Source organism: Xiphophorus hellerii, chromosome 4 (assembly GCF_003331165.1).
Source record: "Xiphophorus hellerii strain 12219 chromosome 4, Xiphophorus_hellerii-4.1, whole genome shotgun sequence".
Taxonomy (NCBI): Eukaryota; Metazoa; Chordata; class Actinopteri; order Cyprinodontiformes; family Poeciliidae; genus Xiphophorus; species Xiphophorus hellerii.
The window spans coordinates 5,975,758-6,003,314 of NC_045675.1; the positions used below are offsets into that span (position 1 = coordinate 5,975,758).

General features: G+C 37.2%; 1 protein-coding gene across 1 annotated transcript in view; it reads left to right on the forward strand.

The window, feature by feature from the left end:
- Positions 1 to 1,497: 1,497 nt before the first annotated feature.
- Positions 1,498 to 27,557, forward strand: part of kcna4 (potassium voltage-gated channel, shaker-related subfamily, member 4) — a 75,513-nt gene continuing 49,453 nt past the window's right edge. Inside the window, exons 1-2 of the mRNA XM_032560105.1 lie at positions 1,498 to 6,708; positions 6,975 to 10,664. Coding sequence (XP_032415996.1) covers positions 7,540 to 9,594 — 2,055 coding nt within the window. The 5' untranslated portion in view covers positions 1,498 to 6,708; positions 6,975 to 7,539 and the 3' untranslated portion in view covers positions 9,595 to 10,664. The remainder of the gene's footprint in view (positions 6,709 to 6,974; positions 10,665 to 27,557) is intronic.

Below are 27,557 nucleotides of genomic sequence, written 5' to 3' on the forward strand. Positions count from 1 at the left end.
TGCAGAACAGCCACACCTGTCTAACAAGGATACAAGGACTTTTAAAATGTCACCCTGGTCCTCTGAAGTGCTGCTTTCTCTAGTAAACCTCAGATATGTATCATTGTTAGTATCCATTCTGTTCTTAATGAGCACCAGCCATAGCTGATTAATTTTGCATTCAGAGTAGGACACCTAATTTGCCAATTTCTAAGCAGCTTATACAACAGCTGGTAATTTCTCTTGATATGCCTGCATCTATACTGAAAATATGCTTCATTAAGTCTGCAGACACACATACGGTACATTCACACACTCATCACACGAACAGCTTTTTTTAATATTAGACCCAGAACTCTGAAAGGGCAGAAAAGACATTCAAGTTTATGTCAACATTGTAGTCCCAAAAATAGCCAAGTCTACCTACAGCAAGAACAAAAACACACAAAAAACCAATGCAGGGCTGGTAAGGATGCTTTTTCTCTTTTTCTCTTTCCAACAGCAAAAAGAAAATGGTTTGTTCTGTAATGTCACATTCATGTCCATGAGGAATCAATTTATATGTGATGGATGAGGTGACAGTTTGTGGGCCCAGGAAGATTTTCTGGTTCATATCTCTGAGCAGTACAATAAAATAAAGCTCCTCTGGGTGTAAAAAAAGACCTCATATGAGTTGTATATGAAGAGATATAAAAGAGCTCTAAGCTGAACAAGTTGCTGACTTCAGGAATTCGAGTCACAGGTTAATGCTTGAGCGCTTTGGAACAGAATCATCTTGGTTTTTGTGAGCTCAGTGTAAACACTGTCCTGACAAGACTAACAATATTCACAACCCCACTTGGTCACAACCAGATTGTTTTTCTGCGGAAACTTTGCTCTATTGGAGCAGATTCCCCCCGATCACACCGGAGACAGAAAAACACACCCTCCGGTTTTGTGATGAAGCTGAAGCCTTCATCTCGAGGATCACCCACACTAATCTCTATAAACAAACGCCTCTACAACCCATTTAAGGTCAAGGATTTTGCTATGTGACTTGGATTCATGTTTCCATGTGAACTGACTGAGAGGCATAGTTGTAGGAAATATTCAAAGTGACAGCTCCCTATTAACCTCTAAGGAATAAAATGCCTTGCAAAAATATACATACCCACTGAAACATTTTTTTAATATTAAATTATTTTAACATTATTTTTTACTTAGGAGAACAGCATCAAATCAACATGTAGGGGTAAAGTGAAAGGCTTCGGATGTTTTTGTATTTAACCCCGTTTACTCTGATAGCCCTTAATAAAATCTAGTGCAGTCAATTGCATTCAGAAGTCACCTTCTTGGTAAATACACATTAGTCTGAACATACCATCTCCATAATGAAATATAAAACATGTTGTGGGAAAGGTGGATGGAGGGCTGCATGACTTGAAACTGTTTTAGAGGCCCACCGTCAAGGAGTACAGCAACACTACAAAGGAATGTTTTAAATTAAAGTATGTTCATGTTGTAAAATGGTTCAGTAAATGTGCAGATCAAAAGTCAGTCCATAATTTGTGGCAAGGCTTAAAAACTAAACTAAGACTCCCCAAACAGACTGATGGGTACTTTTTGTTCTTTTACAAAAAGTCATCTATGTAGATGAATAAAGTTGGTGGAGTGTTGATTAAGGAAGACAGAAGATAAATACAGGCCACAATTTTTTATTTATTTCAAAGGATATTTTTCTTCTATTGCATAAAAAATGTACAGATGTGGAAGGGGTATGAATACTTTTTCCAAAATACTATGTATTGTTATTTCTTTATAGTTACTTGAACCTCTCTCAATTTCTCCCTCCTTACTATGTCAATGTCACTATCAAGCATTATTTTATGTCCCAAACTTTGTTTAGGATATATATACAACCTATTTATTATATGCAGCAACATTTCTAAATAAAACTTGATGAAATTATTTAGGGATGATAAGAGTTTTTTTTTCATATTTCTTGTGTTTAGCCCATATTGCTGTTCCTTTTATTTCTTTAAGACTGAAGTCACAGCTTTTAAGTTTGTTAGATTCAAGTAAGAAAAATTGGGATGGGAAATTGCATCATTCATGCATTGGAATAAGATAGAAGATCATACTATTCAGGCCATGATGACATGACTGAATTATGCACTTTTTACAGTTTCTTCTCAAAAAAACTGGGTCAAACCTAAATTTTCAAACTGCTAGATAAACTAATTAAGTTTCATATTACAATCATGTTTAATACATTAGGCATTCTGATGAGACTGGTTTGTCAGATTAAAAGTAAAATTTTTAAGCAAGTATTAAAAACATTTCTGTATTGAAAATGTTTTTTTTAATTGTTTCTCATGTATTCTAATATTAGTCTTTTCATGAGCTGTAAATGGGAAATCATCATCACTTTACAAAAGGCTTGGGAACATCAGTTGGACTGTGATTAATCCATATAATGTGTTTAATTTAGCCAACCAAGTAACTGAAATAAATGACCCGTTCAATAATATGTTAATTTATTGAGTATAGCTTCACAGCTGACCTCACCTCAACCATCAGTATCTATCTTTCTTTAAAAGCAATTTCTTTAGTGTTTACCACCCATCAAAGTCAAACATTGTCTTTGGAAATACTAATATTTATTTTGGAAATACTAACAGTAATATATTGTTTTAAAATATTTCTATGAACTAAATCGGGAAAACTGTCACAGTCAGCCTTTACTTAGGAGTTACAATTACATTATACAATTGCATTATAATCATATAATGCAATTGTACTATATTTTTTTATAGTACAGTATTTATCAATACACATCACAATTAGGACAATTCACAGTAAATTTATTGATGTCAGCATATCTATATAATAAAAATCTAATGTATCCATCATTCACTTTCTCCATGTTCCAGAAAGTGCATAGAGAAAGTGAGAAATTTATTCTATACATAATGTATGTTTGATTTTAAATTCAGGAACTACTGTAAAACTAAACTAAACTAAACACAAAAAGCTCAGAAAGTAGCAACAACTGTCAGCTTGCTTCTAAATTAAAAGTAGAAAGCAAACAAAAGTAGCAGAAAGGCACACTTAACATCGGATTGACTATTGTTTCATAAACAAATTGTTGATAGAGGCAATTGTCAGTTAAACTTGCATTTTAGGACATCTGAAGCTGACAAAGGTGAAATAAAAACATTTAGGAACCTCAACCCTTATTTTTACATAAAAAATGTTACAACTCCTATATGTTCAACACTGGCAATTGTCCAAAAAGTCAAATGTATTTTAATCAGTCTGAAATAGCAATGTATATTATGTTGTAAAAATTAAAAAAGGAATTAATCCTATGCCATTTAAAATGTTTATCAAATGTGATTTGTGTGTGAAAAGGTATTTTCTATATTAATTAAATAAATAAATGCAAGCTAAGAATTACAATAATGTAACATGATTCTTTGGGTTGGATTTGTTCACTGCATACAAGCTTTGATCTGTTGCAGCTCTGACTTCTGTTTAAAATGCATCTTAACCCTTGTATAATAAAACACCTCGCATCTCCACTTCATCTCACCCTATTACTAGCCTCACAACTCCCCCTGGTGCTGACTGAGGTGGATGCTCAATGAGGTGCAAGAAGTAAGGTTGCATGATGAATGTTAGGTGGGTGGAAGGTTGCCTACATGTTGTGCAGACAAGAAAAGAGCTCCTCTGATGTATTAGGTGAGTTTGTGAAAGACAGAGACTGTGGAGACAAGCTTCTTAGAGACACTGAGTGATATTTGCACCGGCAACAGGACTGATTATTACCAAAGTATGCTGTGCCTCGGCATAAAATTTTACAATTTGTTTCAGATATCTTCTTAGCTAAAAGATGCAAAGACTGGGTTACTTTCTGAACAGGCAAGCACCCAAAAATACCCCTGCAGGAATATTACAACCAGAGATTTACTAGATACCCTCAGGAGAAGATTAGAATCCCTTAGAGGAATATTGTTTCTAGAATAACAGGCGGTTCTGTCCTAATTAGAGTGTTTGATTCAAATGAATCAAATGGGTAGAGGTGAATTGGCTATGGCTAATGATTGTTGTGTATATTCCAGCAGCAGGCCTGCAGGGGTCCTGCAGAGAGAAAAAAAAAAGCTAATTATCTGAGCAATCTGATTCAAAGTAGTAGGCTTAAAAGGTGCAATGAATTAGGCCCTTACTCCACCATAGCCCAATGGGGTCCAAATAAATCTATTGTGTGACAATCAGGGGGGCAATCAACTGTTACTTTATTAGCTGATATACTACTTTATACTTGCAAATCTCTAAACAATTATATTGTTTATTAAAACTGTGAACATCTTAATTTTTATTTTCAACAAAGCTTTAATTTGGCATAAACATGGAAAACATAGGACCAAATGTGACCACATTAATGATACTCACTATACCAACATATCAGTATTTGAATCCTTAATTGCTTTTCAATAGTAGAACAAGGATTGACTAATTAATACCTAACTGCAGTAATTTGTTAGACTGACAGTTGTGTTACAATCACCAAGCTGGTGCATATGCCTCAAACAAATCAATTTAATTCAGGTCACTTTTCTCTGACTGATAAAGGAATTAATAGCAGTTCTTCTCTACACCATAGACTATAATTCCTCAAATAATTCAAATATTTCTACAGTGCACTGTAATTCAAAGCTTGCCTCTGTCCAGGGGACAAGCATGGCTTTTATTTGTTGTTGTTTTTTGAGCAGGGTAGTTGGAATTATGATCATGCCAACACAAATATGCAGTTTTGTCTGTTTTCTTCATTAAAAATATGCCAATTGTTTTGCTTCTTAAAAATCAAAGCTGAAATATGTGCTGCAAAACTATTTCTACCCCTGGGACATTTTCACATGGTGAATTGTACCAACCAGACTTCAGTGTGGTACAGTGAATTTTTATGTGAAAGACCAACACAATGTAGGACACCATTTTCAACAATATTTTTTAAATAACAAAAACAAAACAAAAAACCCCCTGAAAAGCACGGTCGGCTTTACTATTCTGTGTCCCTTCACTTGGATACCCCAAATATAATGTAGTGCAACTTTGTAATTGTAATTTGACAAAGGGCAAAAAAGCTTAGGTTGTATGAATATTATTATACTAATACTACTATATTTTCACTTTTGGAATGACTGTAACCTGTAGCACCTTTACATTGGTTACCATTGTTTACTTTTAAACATAAGTACATTATTACCAACATTATGTAGTATTTTTAAGTTGCATGCACAAAAAAGACAGTTATGACTAATGAAATTATAAAGGAGGATTTTAATTTTCACAAATACCAACTGAGTAATTTCACTTTCTAAACAGGTGATATTCCCATTAGAGTGCTCTCTTAATTATACACCAGAGGGAGGGAGAAACAGTGGGCAGTAATAGTGTTTACTCCCAGAAGTAATGTTAATGTATGCAAAGATTTTTAAAGCTTTAAAACATGAAAATAACCTTCACTGAGTTTATTATGAATGTACAACATACATAACAGATGTGAATTTAAGAATATTAACAGTCTAATGGAAAAACAGCTCAGTAAACAGGTAAAATAAATACTTTGTTTAAATTCAATAAAAAAAATAAGCAAGGCAACCTTAAGATCTTACGAATAATTTCTAAATAAGTTATTTATTAACCTGGCTTAATAAATAGTGAATAAGTATGAGACTTTTCATTCATTGATGCAGAACCCCTTTTTGGCAGTTAGATTATAATTTTTTAATTATTTTGTTATTTTAAAGTAGTTCCTTAAATAATTACAGATAAAGACCAATTTGGAAGAATGTATGTGTGCAGGGTCAAATGTTAAAAAAAAAGAAGAAATGCACACTCTAAAATGACAAAAAATCTAACTGGTGCCTGGGAAATTAAGGTGCATTTTTATTGAAAAGTGTACGTTGTACTCTACAATCTTATTTCGTAGGGATGAACCCAAAGTAACGCATAAGGTTTTTACAGAGAAGACACCGGTTGCGACCTGATCAAGGACAGAGCAGGCTCGGCTGTGAGACTGCAGCACGGTGCGCAGTGACCGGCTGCATCCACTGGGGGAGGACCGAGCTCCGCCTGCACGCGCTGCGGTACATGAACGACTTTCTCACTAAGACTCTCCATCATCACACACAATGGGAGGGATACAGGAGTATAGGTAAGGCTACAGCGGCAGACATACAGATGTGTGATGCTCAGACTCAACCATGGGGCCATTTACCCTCGCCTGTGCCAATGTAAACTTTTACCCACCCTCCTTTCTATTCGCCGCTATCGAGTGGAACTGTCTTTGATGCCAACTCGCTGCTGGCACACCTGCTTTTGCTTTTTGCTTTTTTTTCTCGTCTTGATTGGTGTTGCCGGTACACCAGGAGCGATGCAGCACCAACGGGGGATGAAGTGCCAGTAGATCCTGTTGAATTGAGGCACGGCGTCGAGACGCAGCCAAAAAAAGTGTCCTCCTCAGAGTGCGTCAGAGCACGGATGTATATGCTGGATGTAGATGTGGATATGGTTGCCCACCGGATACGACGAGGGATTTGTGATATTACACCCCAAAATCAAGAAGAGGATTTGAGCACAGACGGAGAGCTGCATCCTCACCCAGCATTCCTCCGCCTTCTCCTCTTCCATCAGATTTGTTTGTAGGGGGGACAGAGGCTATTTCTTTTGGCCCCCCATTTAAATGTAAGTAAGGATGAAAGAATTATACTTTCATAACATAATTTCGTGCGCAATGTTATTGTAAACATATATTTATTTTTGATGTACCAACGCTAATAATAATAATAATAATAATAATAATAATAATAATAATAATAATAAAGCCGTGAAGACGCGTAATATGAGTAGCATCGTGGTCAATGTATCCACAAAAACAACTGATATTACCATAAACGCATCCCCCTTTTTTGCATAGACCAATTGGTGTTTTCTCTTTTTTTTTCTCGCAGCTGCTGAGCGCATCGTAGGAACAAAGTCATTCAGATTCATCGGAGCTCCAAAACATAAGAGCGAAGACCCATAAAAAATCTCATCTCATAAAATGGCAACCATGGACGACCACGGAGGATCAAAAGACACCTTTTGGGGCTGAGAAATTAACCACCTGATGGGCACCAGAGAAACCGAAGAAAGACTGTTTGGGTGTCGCTTGTTGACTCGGTGATTTATCATGCTGAGCATAAAAGGGGCGCTGCAAGTTTGACACAGCGTCTGCGTAACAGGGTATGCCACCGGCCCTGGTGTTTTTTTGGTTATGGTAATGATGTCATAAAATATATACTGGGCGCAACAAGATATGCTCATCAATGTTTTTTTTTTTTTTTATCATGTAAGTAGCAAAGAGGACTCCAGCCAACATGGACCTTACTGAGGTGTGTTTGTTAATCTGACTTTCTAAACGATTGATGCCTCAGTCTCTCTCTGTCTGCGCGACAGAGCTGCAACTTTTATCCGCTGGTCTGCATCCCCCTTGACGAGGGTTCTGTAGCCTTCGCGGACCGAACCTTTACAAAAATGGAGTTTGCCATGGTGGGTGCGGACGGCGGGTGCAACAGTCACCTGCCGTATGGATATGCCCAAGCCCGCGCGCGGGAGAGGGAGCGCGAGAGGGAGCGTCAGGCTGCCCAGTCGAGAGCGGCGGCGGCGGCCGCGGCTGCAGCAGCCGACGGTGGCTCATGTGCGGAGGGAGGCGCGGGGGGGCCCACCTCCGCCACCTCCTCGGGCGCTCATCTCCTTAACAACCGCCAACATCAGTCTCGCGCCGCCTCCTCCTCCGCTAACATCAGCAGCAGCGGCGCCGCCTCGCGCCCCTCCTCCTCCTCCACCTCCTCGCAGCAGGAGCCCGAACAGCAACAGCAGCACAGAGTTCTCAGAGAGCGGAAAAAGCAGCGCGGCGTCGGTCGGTGGAGGCGCAACCGGAGCACTCTCGGAGGGGACTTGCGCCACTCGGAGCTGGCGCTGCTCGGATCCGAGGAGGACATCATGATAGAGGAGGAAGAGGCCGAGGGAGCGGAGGAAGAGGAGGAGGAGGAGGTGGAGGGGGGAGAGGCGGCGGAGGGCGGCCGAGGGAGCAAGAGGTCGAGCTTTCTGTGCAACATGGATGATGAGGAGGAGACCGTGTCTATCACAGACAGGCGTCCCCAGTCCGGATACGAGAACGTTTACAGCGAGTGCGGCTGCTGTGAGAGGGTCGTCATCAACGTGTCGGGGCTGAAGTTTGAAACTCAGCTGAAGACGCTCACTCAGTTCCCGGACACCCTCCTGGGAGACCCCGACAAGCGAATCAGGTACTTTGACCCACTGAGGAATGAATACTTCTTCGACAGGAACCGGCCGAGTTTTGACGCCATTCTTTACTATTACCAGTCAGGAGGGCGGTTAAAAAGACCTGTCAACGTCCCGTTTGACATCTTTTCCGAGGAGGTAAAGTTTTATGAACTCGGCGAGGAGGCGATACTGAAGTTTCGGGAGGATGAGGGGTTTGTGAAGGAGGAGGAGAAACCTCTGCCGGAGGACGAATTCAAGCGCCAGATTTGGCTCCTTTTTGAGTATCCAGAGAGTTCGAGTCCTGCCAGGGGCATAGCGGTGGTGTCTGTCCTGGTCATAGTCATTTCTATTGTCATTTTCTGTCTGGAGACGCTGCCCGAGTTCAGGGATGAAAAAGAGTATCTGCAGCCACGCCACAACTCCTCTCAGCCTGACCACGGATTTACACCTTTCAATGACCCGTTTTTCATCGTGGAGACGGTCTGCATCATCTGGTTCTCCTTTGAGATTATAGTTAGATTTTTTGCGAGTCCAAGCAAGACAGCTTTCTTTAAAAACATAATGAATTCCATAGATATCGTGTCCATTTTGCCTTACTTTATAACCCTCGGCACGGACCTGGCGCAGCACCAGGGCAACGGGCAGCAGGCGATGAGCTTCGCCATCCTGAGAATAATCCGCCTGGTCAGGGTGTTCCGCATCTTCAAACTATCCAGACACTCCAAGGGGCTGCAGATCCTGGGGCATACCTTGCGCGCCAGCATGCGGGAGCTGGCCCTCCTCATTTTTTTTCTGGTAATAGGCGTCATCTTGTTCTCCAGCGCGGTGTACTTCGCCGAGGCGGACGAGCCCACCTCGCAGTTCACGAGCATCCCCGACGCTTTCTGGTGGGCCGTAGTTACCATGACCACGGTGGGCTACGGCGACATGAAGCCAATCACTGTCGGTGGGAAGATAGTGGGCTCCCTTTGCGCGATCGCGGGCGTGTTGACCATCGCGCTCCCGGTGCCCGTAATAGTGTCCAACTTTAACTACTTTTATCACCGGGAGACGGACAACGAGGACCAGTCGCCCGTGGTGGAGAGCATGCCACCGGGCTGCCCGTACTTCCCGGACTTTCTTAGGAAGTTCAAAGGCTCGCCGTCTGGCTCCTCGCTGGGTGACAAAGGGGAGTACATGGAGATGGAGGAGGGGGTGACGGAGTCGCTCTGCGGGTTGGACAAAAGCCCCAGTAAAGGAAATGGCACAGACATAAGTAGAAAAAACAGTACTAACTCGAAATCAATTCAGACTGACGTGTGACTAAGAGTTTTATTTTATTATTTTCTAAACAAGATACACATCCGATTAAAGACTCTTCTTCTTCTGGCCAGCAGCAGCTGATTCATACTCCCAATAGGCCTATATACGTTTTACGCACGCCTCAGAGACCCCTCACACACACTTTCACACTCATAGGCCACCAATTGGCACCTTAATAGCATCCATGCCTAAATTTGCCTGATAGACACAAATATATCCGTTTATCCAGTGTGGGCTTCCAAATCTGACATGGAATCTAAATTAGACAACAGGCTATGCATTCGCACTTTATGACTTTCATCTGTCACATCACAGGGGTAGGGATGGTCGTTTTTTGCTGTTATGCAATAAAGTTAAAATTTGTTTGCACTATAACGTAGAATTTGCGCTGGGTTAGAGACAGTAACTGTAGGCCATTCAGATGGCAACATTGTAGTCATCCTCTGCTCACCTGGATACAGAATGTATGAGTAGAGAAAAGGGGAAACTATTTCACTTAGTCTGCCAGAAAACAAAAATGTAAAACTGAGCTCTACTTACATAAAAAGCCTAAGAAAGAATACTTTTATCTTTGTTCATTTAAAATACTCAAACAAAAATGACCTACACATTGATGAGATATGTCATAATGTAGGCATTAAATAAACCAGGGCTATATTGAAATAAGCTTTTCCTTATGAGGCCAAAAATAATAATAAAAAAGACCCACAATGAGAGCTAAGCACAGGTGTCATCATTGTTTAAAATGGCTGAAGAAGTCACCCAGCCCAGGTTTTCTATGAACGCTCTTAAAGCCTCGGCTGCAACATTTATTTTTTTTCATTAAAAGCACCTCAAAATGACAATATCCCTTTACAAAGATGAATATGGAAAGTTACAGCGTACAAGACTCTGACGTGGGAACTCTTTAAAAGGAGAGATTATGAGCAATTTTCTCGCCTTTCTGCTGGACTCAGTGCACAAAAAGGTATATATATATATTTATATATATACCTATATATATGTTTTTTGCTCAAGAGGACTTTTATCTCCGAGCACAGAAGATAATCAGGCTGTGGATGTCTTCCAAGGTATGTAGTGTTCAATTTCTGTGTAAAGCTAACTTTTACTGAATTGTGATTGTGGGTTTTTGATGTAGATAATCACAATTGTGAATCATTGCCCAGGGTGGCAGAGTCTATGTTTAAAAGAGATCCTGAAGAGCCTGGACTCATTTTTCTGCCATTATTAGTTAATGGTTCTCTTTTACAACATGCAGGGATCTAATTATATTTGATCAATTAATAACAGCTGCCATTATCTCACTCAAGGTGACATCAGGTCAGCTTCCTCAGAACTTATGCCAAATGTTTTTGGAAAGTTTCCAGCTAGGAATTTTTGCACTTTGGTACAATCACTTTTTATTTGACTTTTACTTAAACTCAATAGGATATTGAATGTGATTATTTTTGTATAAGTCTTGATATAGTTCTGAAGTAGTCCAGAGTTTTCTTCCTTTCCCTACTAGACAGTTCAGACATAAAATGCTTATTTATAAGACTTGTCAGGTCTCAGCTTTCTAGCTCTTTTACTGCATGCATTTTCACTCCAAACAGCAGATGTAGTAGGAGGAAACTGTAACATGAGGATCTGGTGTGTAGCACTCATAATAAGTCCAATAAATTAACTTTTATGATCTCAGTGTTTTAGTAAAGCTTTCTTGCATACTCAATCTAACCATGTCTAAAAGGTTAAAGCTTTGGACCAGGGAGAAGTGTGCTTTGGATGTGTAATGGTTGCAGTTGTGTTTGTGCTGAGCAGCATTTGGCAGTAGAAAGATGGCTTTACAACCAGAGGAAAATTTCACTCTGTTTACTCTAAATCTCTCAGTTAAAAGTGTACAGAGGAGCAGGACTCCATGACATCAGCTAGTTTGAAAGCTGAATATGCCTCTTAGACAAAGTGGAAAATTTTCAGCCTTCAGTGCAGTTTATTCTCAGAATGAATGCACAGTCCTGTCCAGACATTTACAATCACTCATCAGCACATGTGGATGTCATGTTAAATTTGAGTAAATGACTTTAATTTATTATAAAGACAAGAATTGGGTTCACAATTACAAATGTCTTACAGTGCATCTGAAAAGTATTCACAGCGCTTACTTTTTTCACATTTTATGTTACAGCTATATTACAAATTGTATTAATTCATCTTTTTCCTCAAAAGTCCACACACAAATATGGGGAAAGGTTTGTGAGATATTTGTAAATTAATTAAAATAGAAAACCAAGAAATCTCATTTATGTAAGCAAGCACAGCTTTTGCTCGGTACTTTGTTCATCCACGTTTGGCAGCAATTACAGCTTCAAGTCTGTTTGAATATGATGCCTCTAGCTGAGCTCACCTATCTATAGGCAGCTTCCCCCATTCTTCTTTGCAGTACTTCTCAAACTTCATTAGCTTGGGAGATGTCTGTAAGCCATTTTTTAGATCTCACTAGAGAAGTTTACTCCAGGACATTCACAGAGTGGTTCTGAAGCCATTCCTTTGAGAGCTTGACCAAATGCTTTGGGTTGCTTTCTTGCTGAAAAATGAACCGTTGCCCCAGTCTGAGGTCAAGATGCTCTGGAGCAGGTTTTCAGCCAGGTTTCTCTATACATTGCTGCATTCATCTTTCCCTCTGACGTTAGTACCACCAGGCTTCACTGTAGGGAAGGGCTGATTGTTTAAACCTGAAGAAAATTGGATTCCAGTGTGATAATAGTACTAAATAGACATGAAAACCTTTTCTGGCAAGGGCAAAGAAGGCTGACATTAAGCCTAAGGAATTGCCCCAACTTAACCCCTAATGAAAATGTATAGACTATGTCTAAAAGTTAAGCGTGTAGTAGGAAACAGCTTACACCTAAGATGTAAGATGCTAATTCTAATTTGCTAATTATACCAAAAAAAGTTATCTAAACATCAAATCCAATCAATTGCTTTTGACAATAAATAATTAACATTTTAAAGTGGCACAACCAGAGTTCGGACTTAAATATGAAATAAAATCTGAAGGCAGCCAGAGATTTAGGTGATGGTAAGAAATAATTTCAACCACAAATATGTCATGCCCATCTACAAAGATGAATAATCAAAATATCAGTGTCAGCAATTAAAAAATGGATTGGCTGCTGCAGCCCAAAAAATGCCTCCAACTGTGAATAAAAACAGGAAAAGTATTCTTCTAAAACTGAGGCCCCTTTCACATTGCTTTGTTATCCATTTAGAGATCTTTACCTCATTTCTTATCAGAAACAAACCTCTTGGTAAGTTCATTACTGTGAATTTGTTATAAAAATAGCATACTCCAGTGCTTTTCATACAGCACCAGAATATTTACATAAAAACTTAATTTCCAACTTAACTTCTAATTTAGCAGACTGATTCAGCCATCACACATTACATCAGCGCATCTCACAACACAATCACAGCACCAGTGCATAATAATTTGTTGCATAGCTTATATCCTCGGAGGAACTATTCATACAAGATATTTTTAACACCTACACCCACATCCAAACATCCACAGCACCATGCTGGCACCCAGCCAGCTCCTGACACCTCACACTCTGCACTTACATAATGTGGCTTATAGCAAGAGGCACAATCCAAAACATTTTTCAGCAAAGTGTGTGTGGGTCAGGCATATTCTAAGGCTTGTGGCTGCTGAGCTGACTGTGAAAACAGCCTGTATCATCTTCAGCCATGGAGGCACTGTGAATCCTACTGCCACGTGCAGGCTGATTGTTTGTAGTGCAGATACCAACCATATGGCTTGGCTACGTGAAGAGAAAATCTGAGGTATTTATGGGTATTTCTCCAAAGGTATGTCGAGCCTGTCAAAGGACATAGAGAAGAAGTGGAAATAAATCAGCTGTAGATAATGTCAGACTAGGTTACGTAACAATAGGGCAGAGTCCAAATTAGTCTGGCTGGGCAACAGAAAATTAAATGGCAGTTCTGCTAATCAGATAATAGTCAGAGACAATTTATCTGTAATACTGAGCTGGTCAGAAGGATTTAGATGTTTTTATTGAAAGTAGAAGAAATACGACCTGCATTAGATTTTTACACGAAATGTCTGATCAACACACAACTCTAGGTTGTATCAGTACATCTGTAAGAAGTTCTGGCCATTGATAAATGTGTACTCCTTTCTAGTTCTCTGCAGTGAATCTCATCCTGTAGAACAAAGTCTTGAGGTCACCTTTGTAAGACATGTAACCAAAGTCAGAGAGAAGTCAGTAACTGTGCAGTGCCCTAAAAGGTTTCTGTGTTGCATGAGCTTGATTTTATTAATTACAAATATATGTTATATGATACAACTCAGGCTGATCAGGCTGTTGTAAGCCTTTTTTCACATGACTGTGCTTCAATAAAGAACAAAACAGTCCAATGTTCATTATAATATTGTTCAGGGGTTTTCCATTTCATATATTGGTAGTTTTATACCTCTGTCAATATAAGTACTTCTTAATTTAGTTTTAGTCCAAATATTTTAGTAACCCATTGTCATTTTTGTTTTTCTCAGACCAAATTTTACCACATTTTAGTTGACTAAAATATACTCAATATTTTTCTGACAAAACATTGTTCTTTAGCACAACGCTCTCACACCTTTAAGAAAAATAATTTCTTGAAATATTTATCCTTGGGCAAAATAAAGTTAACTTTTTTAAAAGTTAGTTGATTTTATTTATTTTTTTATTTTTGCAATATTATAGTATTAAAAAAATTATTAGGATATGCTTTTCAGATGAGTTCCAAAAACAGTAATTCTAAATAATGCATGTTGTACACAAACTGCAGAATAAATTAAATAAATAAATATACAAAAAATTGTGATAACAGGGCAACATTCTAATGCTTTAAGTTAACTTTTAGCATTATTTCAAAAACGAAAATTTCTATTTTAAAAAAGAAGTGTACATGAAACAAGTTTAGGTTTGGTGTTTGGAAATAAATATAAATATGAAGTGTTACCTTTTTTTTCTCCAATTGCTAATTTGCTGCCCAATATTTAAGCAATTTCAATTTACAAACACTTTAAATGATTAAATGATTTGAACTGAACAAAAATGTAACAGACATTCCTCAAACAATGCCACAATTAGAAAGTGTAACCACTCTTGTGGAAAAAAATACATTTACAAACAGCAAAGTGTATTGCTGTTTGTAAAGCAATACAAAGTTGCTTGCAAAGTGGACAGAGAATGTTCACTTTCTCTGTCTACTTTCTTTGTCTCTTGTGGACAGAGAATGAAGTCAGTTCATTCTCTATCCACAAATCAATGCCAATCGACAACCTCCTGGGCGTCGGACTGTCGCATTTTGAATTTTTGGACTTCAGATTCATGTTTTTCAGCTAAGCAGCTTATTTTATATTCATTTAAATATTTCATTTTTTTAAATATTTAAATCAGGTAATTAGAAAATGATCCCAATAACACTACTTGGTATTAAATTCTAGTGAAGCTACTAAAACCTGATGATTTTCAACAACTTTGCTGTCAGCTGAAGTGCATAAAGCCGATTTCAGTTTCATGCAGCTCAAGAGACAGGGGAGCTGCTGCTTGCTTCCAGCTGCTCCTCCAACAATCACAGTGACACAATATCTTTCAGTATGTAGCTTTGTAAAACACAGTACCTCATGTTATATGTTACTTAAAGCATACTTACCTACGAACTGATTTCAGGATGGCTTGTCACCAGATGTTGCTTCAAGTTTGTTGTGTTGGTGACACTTGTTGTTGTGTCATATACCTTGCAAAATAACTTTGTTTTGCCATGTGAATCATTTAGTCCAGAAATGCGCGACCACCTCCTCGGCTCCACCATTCACTTCTGCCTTTCAACTTACTTAATAAAATAAGATCATATTAGATTTCACCTTCTAACATAGTTTCACCCTAAGTTTTCTTTTTATTAATTTATTGTATCAATTTCATCAGTTTTCCTTTTTCTAACAAGCTTCAGTCTGAAAAAAGAGAAAATTATGCTGAATATCATTGCTCAACAAAAAAAGCAATACTTTGTTCCAAAGCCTTTAGAGTATAAAACAGAGCTGTCTGCTGCAGGACATTTTGTGCCATCCACACATCTATTCACATTTGCTTTGGGATCGTTCTACTCTGAAAATAAGCTAATTTTAATATTTTTTGATATTTTACTGATAGTATACGATGGAAAATATGGTTTTATTACTTCACTTAACATCCATATGCAAGTGATGGTCTTGAGATATTCTGGTTTTGATCTCATATTTCATAAGGGTCAATGGAACTAAATGTGAATTAAAACAAAAGTAAATAAAAATAAGGTGTAAGGCAAAGTTCCAGGACATATCCAATTAAATTGAGTTGCACTTGAGGTTTGAGCGTCTCTGTGAATATTTTTACAAACATAATCTCGAAGACTAATGAATCAATATGCAAAGGTTTAAGTATGGGTAGGAAATGGAAGTTTGTAGGGACAAAATATCCCTCAATTGAAGTGTGGCTATAAATATAAATTATACCCAAAACACACCAGAAACTGGTGGTTATTGCTCTGTAATAAAAAACATAAAAGGTATAAAAGGCACCGTAAAGAAAAGTAGAAGGGCTGCATTGCTTGTTTAATATAGATCTGTGAGATGGAAATGTTCTTAACTAGGGGTGTAATTTTCTCATGCAGAGGAATGTTTGCTTGATGATGTTTTCATAATAATCTAGAGTTCAATCAGCTCAGCATTACAAGTTTTAAATATCCCCTAATTTAGCTGTACATTCTTTATGTGACGCTTCATAATGGTGGCCTCTTTTCATAATGTTTCTTCTTAAACAGTTTCATGTGTGAATAATATACTCAGCTTCAGGTTTTCTTTGCCCTGTCTGCTTCAACAGTTGTGTCACTGAATTAGGCTCCGCACATTCTGCAGTCTGTGTTTTAGTGACTCCTTCAGACTTGCCTGATCTGCATAGAGGATACCAAATTGTGCTGACAACCGAAAGGTCAAAGTCACGACTGACCCTCGTGAATAATAGCTCATTTAGCTGTTGAGAAAATGACTCCCACCTGCAGCCAGGACAGCCATCCATCTTCTGGATCTGTGTAGACGTGCTCAGGGTCACAGAGTGCTGGAGTCCATCCCAGATTATACCAAGCGAGCTACAGGGGACATATCGATGGGACACTGTAGAGTCAGATAAAAAACAAAAAAAAGCGCATTGAAATTCAGCAATAGCTAAAAGTCTAACACAATGGTCCTGCAATCAATTCTTTCTCTACAAAAGATCCCGCTTCAGAGAGGTGTTGCTTTGCCTACCAATTATCTAGAAGGAGGAAATGTGTGCGACAGTTTTCTCGTGAGGATTTTAAATATTTTGTCTGCCCCCTGAAGGCAGACCGCAGTCGATACTGGAAACACCCACCAGTGTAACTGCACCCTTTAAATGTGGGCATAAAACTGAACGGTTACCTGTCTGAAAAGGCCTTTAGATAATCTTTGATTTTCATCAGTGCTGAAAATACGTTCGTGGTTACTAAACAACTGTAACTTTTATTTTTTAGAGTCCACAAAAATGGAAATGAGTTATTTTGCATGTTTTGATGCAATGTGTGCATAGATTATCCACAGCAAAAGGGGACTAATTGGACAAGGCTTTTTCAAACTAATTTTTGGGGGGTTTAAACTATGTGCTTTACATTGTTAAGTGGGCTACTCGTCTTTCTTTATTTTAGTATTATTATCAATGGAGAGGATTCACTCAACTGGCTTCAGTCTACAAAATAAAGATATTTTTTTTGTCTGTTGAGTTTTACATTATTGAACATAGTGAAAATAAAAGAATAAACAAAGTCATATAAAAAGAAAATAAATTTAAAACAAAAGCAAGCAAAAGAACAGAATAAAAATCTGAAAATAGAAATTAAGCTTAGTTTAATTTCATTCCCTTTCAAAATGACACATTTAATGCTAAACATTTTTTATAAAATATAGTATGCTGTGCATGAAACCAAGTATGGCAATGTGAGAAAGCAACTCATTAAGTGTAGTGGAAGATTGCTGATGTTGTGGGCCTGTTTCTATTCCAGAGGCCTGGGAGCATTGTTAGCGTAAACTGCATTGAGAACTCTTTAAAACAATTAGACATTTAAAATAAATTCTAGTGGACTTGCCAGAAAACTGAAAATGAATTGTCTTTCAGTCTTTGATTTGGGTAATAATTCAAAACAAATGACAATATTAACACAGAAAGCCAACATCCTTCTGTGGTCATCTCAGTTCTAAGACCAATAAATTTTAGTCATGAGAGCTTACTGGAGGACTGAGGAGTCTGAACAAACCAGAGGAATGGTCTGTTTCTCAGCATGTTTTTTTCCTGGTTATTTTAAATCAAAGGTTGAGATTTTCTTTTTTGTGTAAAATCATGCTACTGAAAAAAAAATAAATTTATTTTAAAGCTTTGAACATCTTTACAAGACTTGCACATACCGGTGATGTTGAGAAAGTGCTATAACGTCTTTCTCAAAGCCGCTTAACTGCCAATTATGCTTTGTCTACACAAAGTTTTGGTCATTCTTACTCACCCCTCCATTTTGATGATGCAAACCTTCTATTCTGGCTGCATCACCACTATCAAAACAGCAAAGGAATAGTGGAAGCTCTTGCCATTGCTATGGTTTCCATGCTCTTGTGTTTGCACACTTGTGTCTTTTTACATGTGTGGCAGATAGAAACAAAAGATGGATGTTTAAAAATTACCTTACATTTGTCAAAATCTCTGATGGGTAACTGTAATAGTAGAAGAGCTCTAAATTGCCCAACAAACTTTCTGTATCTGCCTGAAAGTGGTGGGATAGTGACAGTAATTAGCAATGAAACATTTCTGGATGTTGAATGTGATCTCAGCAGTGTTAACCACACACATAACTCCTTTTGTTGTTTGCCCTAGTTACTGAAATAAGGAAAACACTTTTGCCCAAAAAACACAGTTCAGTAGAGGTTAATCATTGTAACAAGATTAGATTTTAAAATCATATTACAAATAAAAAGTCAAGTGATCTTTAGTGGTAGCACAAATATCACTCCTGATTTTGAGGGGCAGAAAAGTGAAATAATCTGTAAATCAAAATATCCCACCTTTCTTGATGTACAAGGTTCCACAAATAAAGCTACATTTTAAACATAGAAATTGATCAAATAAAATCACAAGTAATTGATCTTATACTGGTGGAAATTAGTGTTGAGTCAATTGACAACCAGCAAATTTAGCTTAAGCAATGCTTTCTTCACTGGGATTCAAATTGACTGTGGATTTTGTTACATTAATGGCTATCAGTGTTCAAATGGACTGCAGACACATGTGCAGATGCATTTATGAAGCAACACAGATCACTATGACTACTTTGAAAGATCTTTGTTTTTATCTGTAAAAGTTGGAATTTGTCAAATATTCACAGCTGTATGAAAAATTGCAGACATTGGTATTATCTCTTTTTCAAGATCATTGTGACAATTAAGCTCTTACGACTTTCCCTCCTGGAAATTTGATGGTTCTGGCCTGAACTAAATTGGCAATAAACTTCTGAACTTTGCATCAAGCTTCTTTTGTTATATCTGGTTTTGAAGGACTAAATAGTCACCAGCTGGTGGCATCACATGCAAAATGTGTAGCTGTTGCTAAAAAGTGGTAAGAGTACAATTAATTCTACTGAACCTTTCTATTATATCAGAAAACAAGATTTCTATGAATTCTTCACAGTTATTACAATGATATCAAGGTTCCTACAAAGTCCTCTAAGTATAGAAAAGCATGGAATTTGATAAGATGCTTTTTCCAATTGATAGATTTAGAAAAACAAAATTATGAAAATTGAAATTTCAGATTTTTTTTTTTTAATTTTAAAATTGTTTTATATACAATTTCATTTAGTTTTTGCATTTTTAAGTTACTCACAATAAAAAGGGACATTTTCTTGCTGTAATGCAATTCTAGATTAAATTCAGTGAATTTAACTTGGGGTTCAAATCATTGAAATCATGTTTTTATTTCACAGTCTAATTTAAGATATCACTTATTACTATTGTAATAAGTGATAAACTTTACCTTAAAAATACATTTATTCTTTAATAATGAAGTACAGATTTAAAAAAGTGCTAGTAGTTTCAAAAATAGAGCTGAAGTTAGATTTCCACATTTTTCAGGTTTCATTTGTAATGCCTGACTGCTTTCCTAAATTTATAGTGAACTCTTATTTTTATATTGCACAAATTGGCTTAGAGATTGGACTTTTTTAAATATGGAAAAGTGTGACTTTTTCACAAATCGAACATCTAGGAACCCCGTAAACATAAGACAGACAACCACAGCAGATCAAAAACCCAATGATTAAAAAACATTGAGCAACATCAAGACCAAACCTAACTAGACATGGAGACATAAAAACATGGAGACATCAAAAAACATGACTTTTATTCAGAAATATCAAACGACCAAAACCCACAAGGTTTTGGTCTGTTGGTGGACTTTTTTCTTGTTGTTTTTTAAATTCTTGTGCTTCATGAACTTTTTTTGACCATGCTATTATTTGGACAAACGAAAAAGGCTTTCTGATGTTTTATTTCATGTTAAAAAACTGGCAAGAGTTCTATCTTGTGTGTTTAAAATATTATAGTTAAAGTCTGCAATGCACATATTGAAACCAACATTGAGTATGGGGGCATCATCAAAACTTTAACCACACTAACAATTGTCTTCCAATTAATACCACTGGACCTATATATATATACAGTATATATACATATATATATATATATATATCCAGTACAGACCAAAAGTTTGGACACACCTTCTAATTCAATGGGTTTTCTTTATTTTCATGACTATTTATAAGGCAAGAAATCCCACTTATTAACCTGACAGGGCACACCTATGAAGTGAAAACCATTTCAGGTGACTACCTCTTGAAGCTCATCAAGAAAATGCAGAGTGTGTGCAAAGCAGTAATCACAGCAAAAGGTTGCTACTTTGAAGAAACTAGAATATAAGGGGTATTTTCAGTTGTTTTACACTTTTTTGTTTAGTGCATGTTTCCACATGTGTTATTCATAGTTTTGATGCCTTCAGTGCGAATCTACAATGTCAATAGTCATGAAAATAAAGGAAACTCATTGAATTAAAAGGTGTGTCCAAACTTTTGGTCTGTACTGTATATATAGTATAAATGTTCCGTCTTTAGTGGATTATCACATAGTCTGGAACAATGCTGGTTGCTTTGTCTTAGAAATTGGTTGTTATTTCATAGAAACATAGAAATAACTGGAAGTGTACTGTTTTAGGTAATTACTGTGAATTACAAATCGTGTATGAGCTATGACGTCCACCTGATAAAATATTTTCCTTGGAAGTAACCAAAGCAACAAGAACAACAACATCATAAAAGTAGGAATTTCATTAGGTTGGAATGTCTAAGCATTCGTCTGGGTTTCCAATGCATTAATCAGGCCTAACAGCTTTCTGAACTGCCAAAATACACAATAGAACGAAAATACTCAGCTTGTTTTTGTTGTGGGAGCACTTAAGTCAGTGCTAAAAAAAGACATTTTATTGAAGAAGTCCAATAAGAGCAGGATTAATCCATGTGCTTCTGGGCAAGAAGGAAGGTAACTGAGATTTCCTTTCAGCTGATGTCAGAATCTTCAGTTCTGAGAAAGCTGACAGACTGAGTGAAACAAAACTGGTAAGAATAAACATACAGTTAAGCATCTGTTATCTAGATAAGGAAGCATGTCCAGCATCGGCACTGCTTCTGTAGGGTCAGCTCACCAGCTGCTGAACATCTCCCTAAGACAAACATGTCTTAGCAGCTCAGAACAGCAGCTCTGTCATAATTTGGATCTAGAGGATGTGAATACTTTCTTAAAAAAGAAACAAAATAACCTGAAATAGAGTATTGCTGGTGCATTTTCTGCTGCCAGATAAAAGTAAGAGTGTTCACATAACTAAGACCGACCAAATTAACCGTACTATTCACTGTACTACGAGAGGGAAAATAAAACATCTGCTCAGCTGCCTCTAACCTACTGCTATAAGTTCAGTGTTCAGAACATTCTGATGCTAAACTAACAGAAGCAGCAGTTACATCCCTTTATGGGTATATTTGTCCTGGTCCAGCTGCAGGACTGAAACAAAGCACAACACAGTCTGTAGGTCTTCCCTTGCTCAATAGTAAAATATTAAACAAGCTGTGTGAAAGTATGAGTAACAAAATTCTTACATAGTTTAGATTCTCCTTTAATAGACAGAAACCTTTGCTCAACAGTGCAATGATGTGCAAATGCTTTTCCTTGTTTTATAAAATTTTTTTATGGATTATCATCTGCAGTCTATCCTGACCTTTTGCTTCGGTATATTACTTTCAGCTTCTATCTTTCAGTAACTCATTATGTAATTCACCATCAATCATCAAATGTATGCATAAACTAAATAAAAACATAAATCTCTACTAAGACATGAGTAATTGCCCCTTTCCAATTTCTACATTGGGCACACAATTTCTGCAGCTATCTACAACCTTTTGGTATATTTCTGGTTGAATAGCTGACATCTCTTTATTTAATTTGAATGACTTGCTGGCATTGACTCAGCCTTTAAGCATAACCTCAGTTGTTTTTAATAGGATTAAGGTAGCGTGTTTGGGAAAGCTATTCCAGAAGCCTAATATATCAAAGCAGTTTTAAATTGTGACTGAAATTATTGTATTGTTGGAAAAAAAATGTTCCAATCATCTAGCTGCTAATTTGAGGTGAAGTTAAAGAATTTGGAGTTAGTTCTCCTTCTTACTCCAACCCACTTTGTGGAAACTACCAGTACCACTGGCAACAGCTTAATAAGCTCATGTTTCCTTCACAGGGCTTGGAACCCAACTCTTAGGTTTACAAATCTCAGGGTGAAACTAAATATAAAATATTTTTCTTGCCATTAAATGAAAATAGCTCAATTTTGGTTTCATCTTACTATGGATTTTTTCTCCAAAGGGCATTTGGTGCTTCTTTGATTGTTGCTGAACAATCTCAGCAACAAACTTTCTGGGGTTTTTTTCATCAGAAAGTAGTACTTTAAAGACTTTAGGTCTTTAGAAAATGGTGACACATCTGAATAGAATGTTTAAACTGATTTGGTCTTTTAATTAGCAGGTGTCCAGACATGGCTCCAAACACTTTAGCAACTTTTAAATCTATAATTGGTTCCTGGATCCTTCCTGAATTCCTTGGGTTCATTGTTCCGAGTACTGGTCAATAACAATAACATGAAGTTAACAGACCTTGACTTTGTAAAGTTAAAAGACTTTCTAAAGCTTTCAGAGGTCCCTTGTTAAAATACGTAAATGAAAAAAAGGTGTGCATCAATTGTTGTTTTTAATGCACCTTATATAATCATTCTACACTGAAAAAAAGGAGTGGCTTTGCATAAATCATGAAAACCCTAACATAAAATCATTCTTACAAACAATGAGTGTATGTGTTCACCCTTGGTGGTTGAGTGCATTTTCATGTGCTTCCTGACAGCTATTTTTTAATGTTTCTATAAAATTCCACATACATCCAGTATCCTGTTTCCACCCCCCTTCTACACAAACACGTTATCCTCATGGGCTAATAAAGCCGTCCTGGGATTAAAGCCCCAATGTAAGTTGAAACCATCTTGTGGTTTGTATGTAGCATCTATCCATTGATAGACAGAAACCTGATTCTTTGCACCCTCTTCTGTATCTCTGCTTTTTAATTAGCCACTTTAAACAAATGGTATCTCAGGCTTCAGTGTATTACTTTATTCTAGATGTGCAGAATGCATTGCTAATCACACATGACACTGTATTGGATTTCAATATCCACAGAGAAATTAGCTGGTTTTTTCTGTATTTTTTTGTCTGACTCTTACAGTTTGTCCAACTTCATAAAAGGAACCAAATTTAGTTTGATTTTATATGTTTAGATTAAGCCCAAAGTATATAATACCTAACATAAATCACTGTTTGCTGTAGGATAATAGATTGGATCTCAGCCAGTTTACCTGCAGAACACACAGAGGTATGATTGGTCTAAATGTTGATTAAGAATGCCATTGCACACAGACAATCTGGGGCAACAGAGGATTATAGATTTGTTGGGAAAGGTAAGCATTTCAAAGATTTGTCATATCAAGTTAAGGCTTTTTCCCTTCATTTTCCAGAGTGCAACCTAAAACCACACATTGCTGCCGCTCTCTATGAACAAGCTTGAGATTTGATTAAATGGAGCAGCTGCTCAACCACAGAAAAACTTTTTTGTCCTGCTCTCTGTGAAGATGAGCGAGGGAGCAGAGGACGAGTGCTTTGCTGGTCTTGCAGACAGTCGAGGGGCCACAGGTGCTGATCACCAACTCAGATGTTTAAAAAAACACACACAAGGATGTAACCACAAAATGACTAACGGCTGAGATGAGCCTTGAACAGCCACGTGCATATTTCAAAAGTCATCACTAGTACATTGCATTGTAAAATACCTTTCTATGTATACATCAATTAAATTGTAATTAACTTGTCCTATTATTAAACACCAAGGACTGTTGTAACAAAAGCTATGTCTCATGAAATGACCATGTTGCAGTGAGGTATCCCTTGATGTGATGCCGCTGTTGGCATTATATTACATTAATTTGAATAACAGTTTTGCATTGAAGATTTTTCTTCTGTTTTCATTTTAAGCATTAAATGCTTAGGAGCATTTAAGCATTCGATTTTATTTCCTAGCAGTGCCCAAAAACTGAAATGATTAGATGGTACTCTGGACATTCATTTATCCCAGTAGTGATGACAAAGACATCAAAGCAAGATGTCTTTAATCCTTATACCTGCATTTTTACAGGGCAACATATCACAACCGAGTTACTGTTTCTATAATCCTTTGGCATAAGAAGGATCCGTCGCACAATGACTCAGCTAATTCTTGGAAACATTGTGTCATCCGTCACTGACTCGTGTTTCGTGCATTGCCACTTACATCAGTCATGCTCTTTGTAAATTTTCCACCTGTTACGCAGCTCCACGATTGCTTGCTTTTACGCTTTACAAAATAAGATAATTAAGCTGTTGGGCATTCTGCAGGGATGTTCACAAATTATTTTCCCTAAGTTCAGTCTCAAGTCTCTAATGAGTCTGCCAATAACCCACTGTCGAGGGTTTAGACGGTATTTAGAGTACTTAAGTTCTGGGTCATAAAGATTCAGGGCAGTATTATGACAATATGCCTATAAAACATATTTCTGTTACAGGAGGGAGGGGGCTGGCTGGTGCTATCTCCAGAGGTTACTGGGTGAGAGGGGGGTACACCCTGAATAGGTCATGTGTATTCATATTCTTTTTTAGTTCATTCAACACATTGCTCCTTGGTACTGATAAAGTGAAGCTTAAATTTTTACCCCTTGTAAACATTAAGCAGAAACTGTTGCAATTAGGTAGGCCGATAAAGTTAATATATTTTGTTCTTTTGTCATGCTGTGAAATTAAATGGAAATTTCAAGTTCACAGCTCTTGTGAGTCACATTTTGAAAAAACATCACACAAACTCTAAACTCTTTCATGCTTTGTTTTTGTTTTTTTTCAATTAAGAAAATAAATTAACTGAAAAATTTTGAAAGTAGATCACAATAACAACCATCTGTTATATGCTTGAATGATTTTTGAATAATTTGACTGTGCCATTAGTGAGGAGTATATCAGCAATTTCTTGCAGAGTTTTTAGATGCATGCTGTATTACTCACTTGCGGTGCATTTTCAAATCAAACAATCAAGCCTTGAATGCAGATCAGACTCAATTATTTAGTACAGTTGAATAAACACCTCTCTTCCTCATGCCTTTTTCACTACTTCTGACCAGCCTGTCAGCTATAAATATTAAACACTAATCAGTAATATCTAGTTATATAAGTGCAACGTGTGCAGTCAGCATCAATTATAGTCAGAACATCTCCCCCTGTGGTGAGTCTAGCTCATAGAAAACATAAATCCCAGTTGAGACTGGATCAGGGGGCGTCTTTGCTTGTATCGATCACTGTTATGCAAACTTGAGCCTGGCTCTCCAACTTTAAAGCTCTCTGGGTTTCTGTTCTGACCGAGTGTTGCTTTTATATGTTGGGAAATGGCTGCCATGGCCAAACCTCTACAGACCTCCTCTCCCACTTGTTCTCTTCTGCTTTGGAGCAACGAGATGCTTTTATGTGGAGTGACTAATGCTCACTCTGAAGGGCCTGGGGTATATCTCGCCGGGTGTGCACGTGTCTGGTTGATGCAATGGTGTGTGTGCACACGCGTGCGAACACTGCACACATCCAATCGGAGTACGAGGACTCAACTCGCTTACATGAAAATGAGTCACTTTCATGGTCAGTGAAGACCAAGATCCCCCTTTTCTGACACACATGCACACACTTCATCTTGATCCATGCAAATGGTTTGATTTGTAAATGTGAGGAAGAGTTACCGTGTACCATGATGCCATAGTGTCAATCCAAGCTAATGTGAGGACAATCAGTTACTGAGTTCAGAGTTATGGTGAGAGCCTGCAGGGATGAAAACTTGCAATAGGTATCATTTTGTGCTTGGTTTGTACTTTTTAAGTTGCCTTTAATGTGAACTTGTTTTTAATCTTTTCAGTCCAAATGTTTTCACTTAGGTTATGCAGATATAAATGATAAAAAGATGATTACCGGGGAAAAAAGAAAACCATCAACGAAACAACAGAAAAATGAAGAGACTGATCATTTAAAAGTTTACTAAATAGCTATTGACTACACTACACAAATTATTAATAGACAAATTTGAGAAATATTTGTGCCAAAACTGTTTTGATATGTCCTGTCCTTTAGGAAGACCCAGTTGTGTTTGGGGGAGGAGATATGTCATTCTTCTTTATTACTCCATCCACACTGTGCAAGGCACTAGTGGATGGAGTTTTGTTTTTTTGACAGTGTAGAAGCATTTGTTTAAATTGATCAAGAAGTAGCCAACATGTACAAAATATATATGACAATGAGTGTCACTGAACAAATAAACGTTGTCAAATATTCTTTATAAGTTTATTTTAGAATAATTTTAAAACCAGGTAAAAGTCAGATTTAAAGCTTTACAGCTGATAGAGGGTTCACGTTTTATATTTCTAATGGTTGCACTTCTAGCATTGTTAATTGCAAAGTGCCTCTATGATATGAGTCAAATAAAATTTAATAATTTAATGATTCAAAATTTATTGTCAAAATTTAATGATCAGATATATTTACAGGGGTTCATTTCTTTGCGCTGATATTGCCCTCTGTGATGTCATAAATCACTTATGTTTCATTTTAGTTATCTCTCTTATTCTGTCCAGTAGATTTAGGAAGATTGACATCGGTACTTAATAGATCAGGAAGTAGTTCAAGGGTCTGAATATATTTGTGACATGAGATAACCTGCTGGTGTGGTTTGAAATTCAGCGGATAATGTGGAAGCAGAGATCTGATTATGCAAGTCAAATTTTTGTGAACACCGGTGCTTGAAGTTGTCCACTCTTATCTGATTCAATCAAGGCAAATGTTAAAGCTAGAGTAAAACAGGGCATAAAGAATCATAAGACTGTTTTTATCCTATTATATTTTATTCTTACACAAGTGTGGAGCAGCCGTTTACCAATGTTTTGTTTACAATAGGCCATCACCTTAATAGCCAACACAGCAGCAAGTAATGTAGTAGGGTCATCATTTTTTTATATTAAGGTATTGGTTTATCTATAAAGATTAATTTCATCTTAAATCTTTGTAATGTGAGTATGAAGTAAGTCGCAGTATGTGCACTTTCTCACAGATTTCATCATACTGCATTTGTGATCCTGGGACTTATTTGCAGTTCACATTAATAATCATTAAAGGTTGTTAAATTTAGC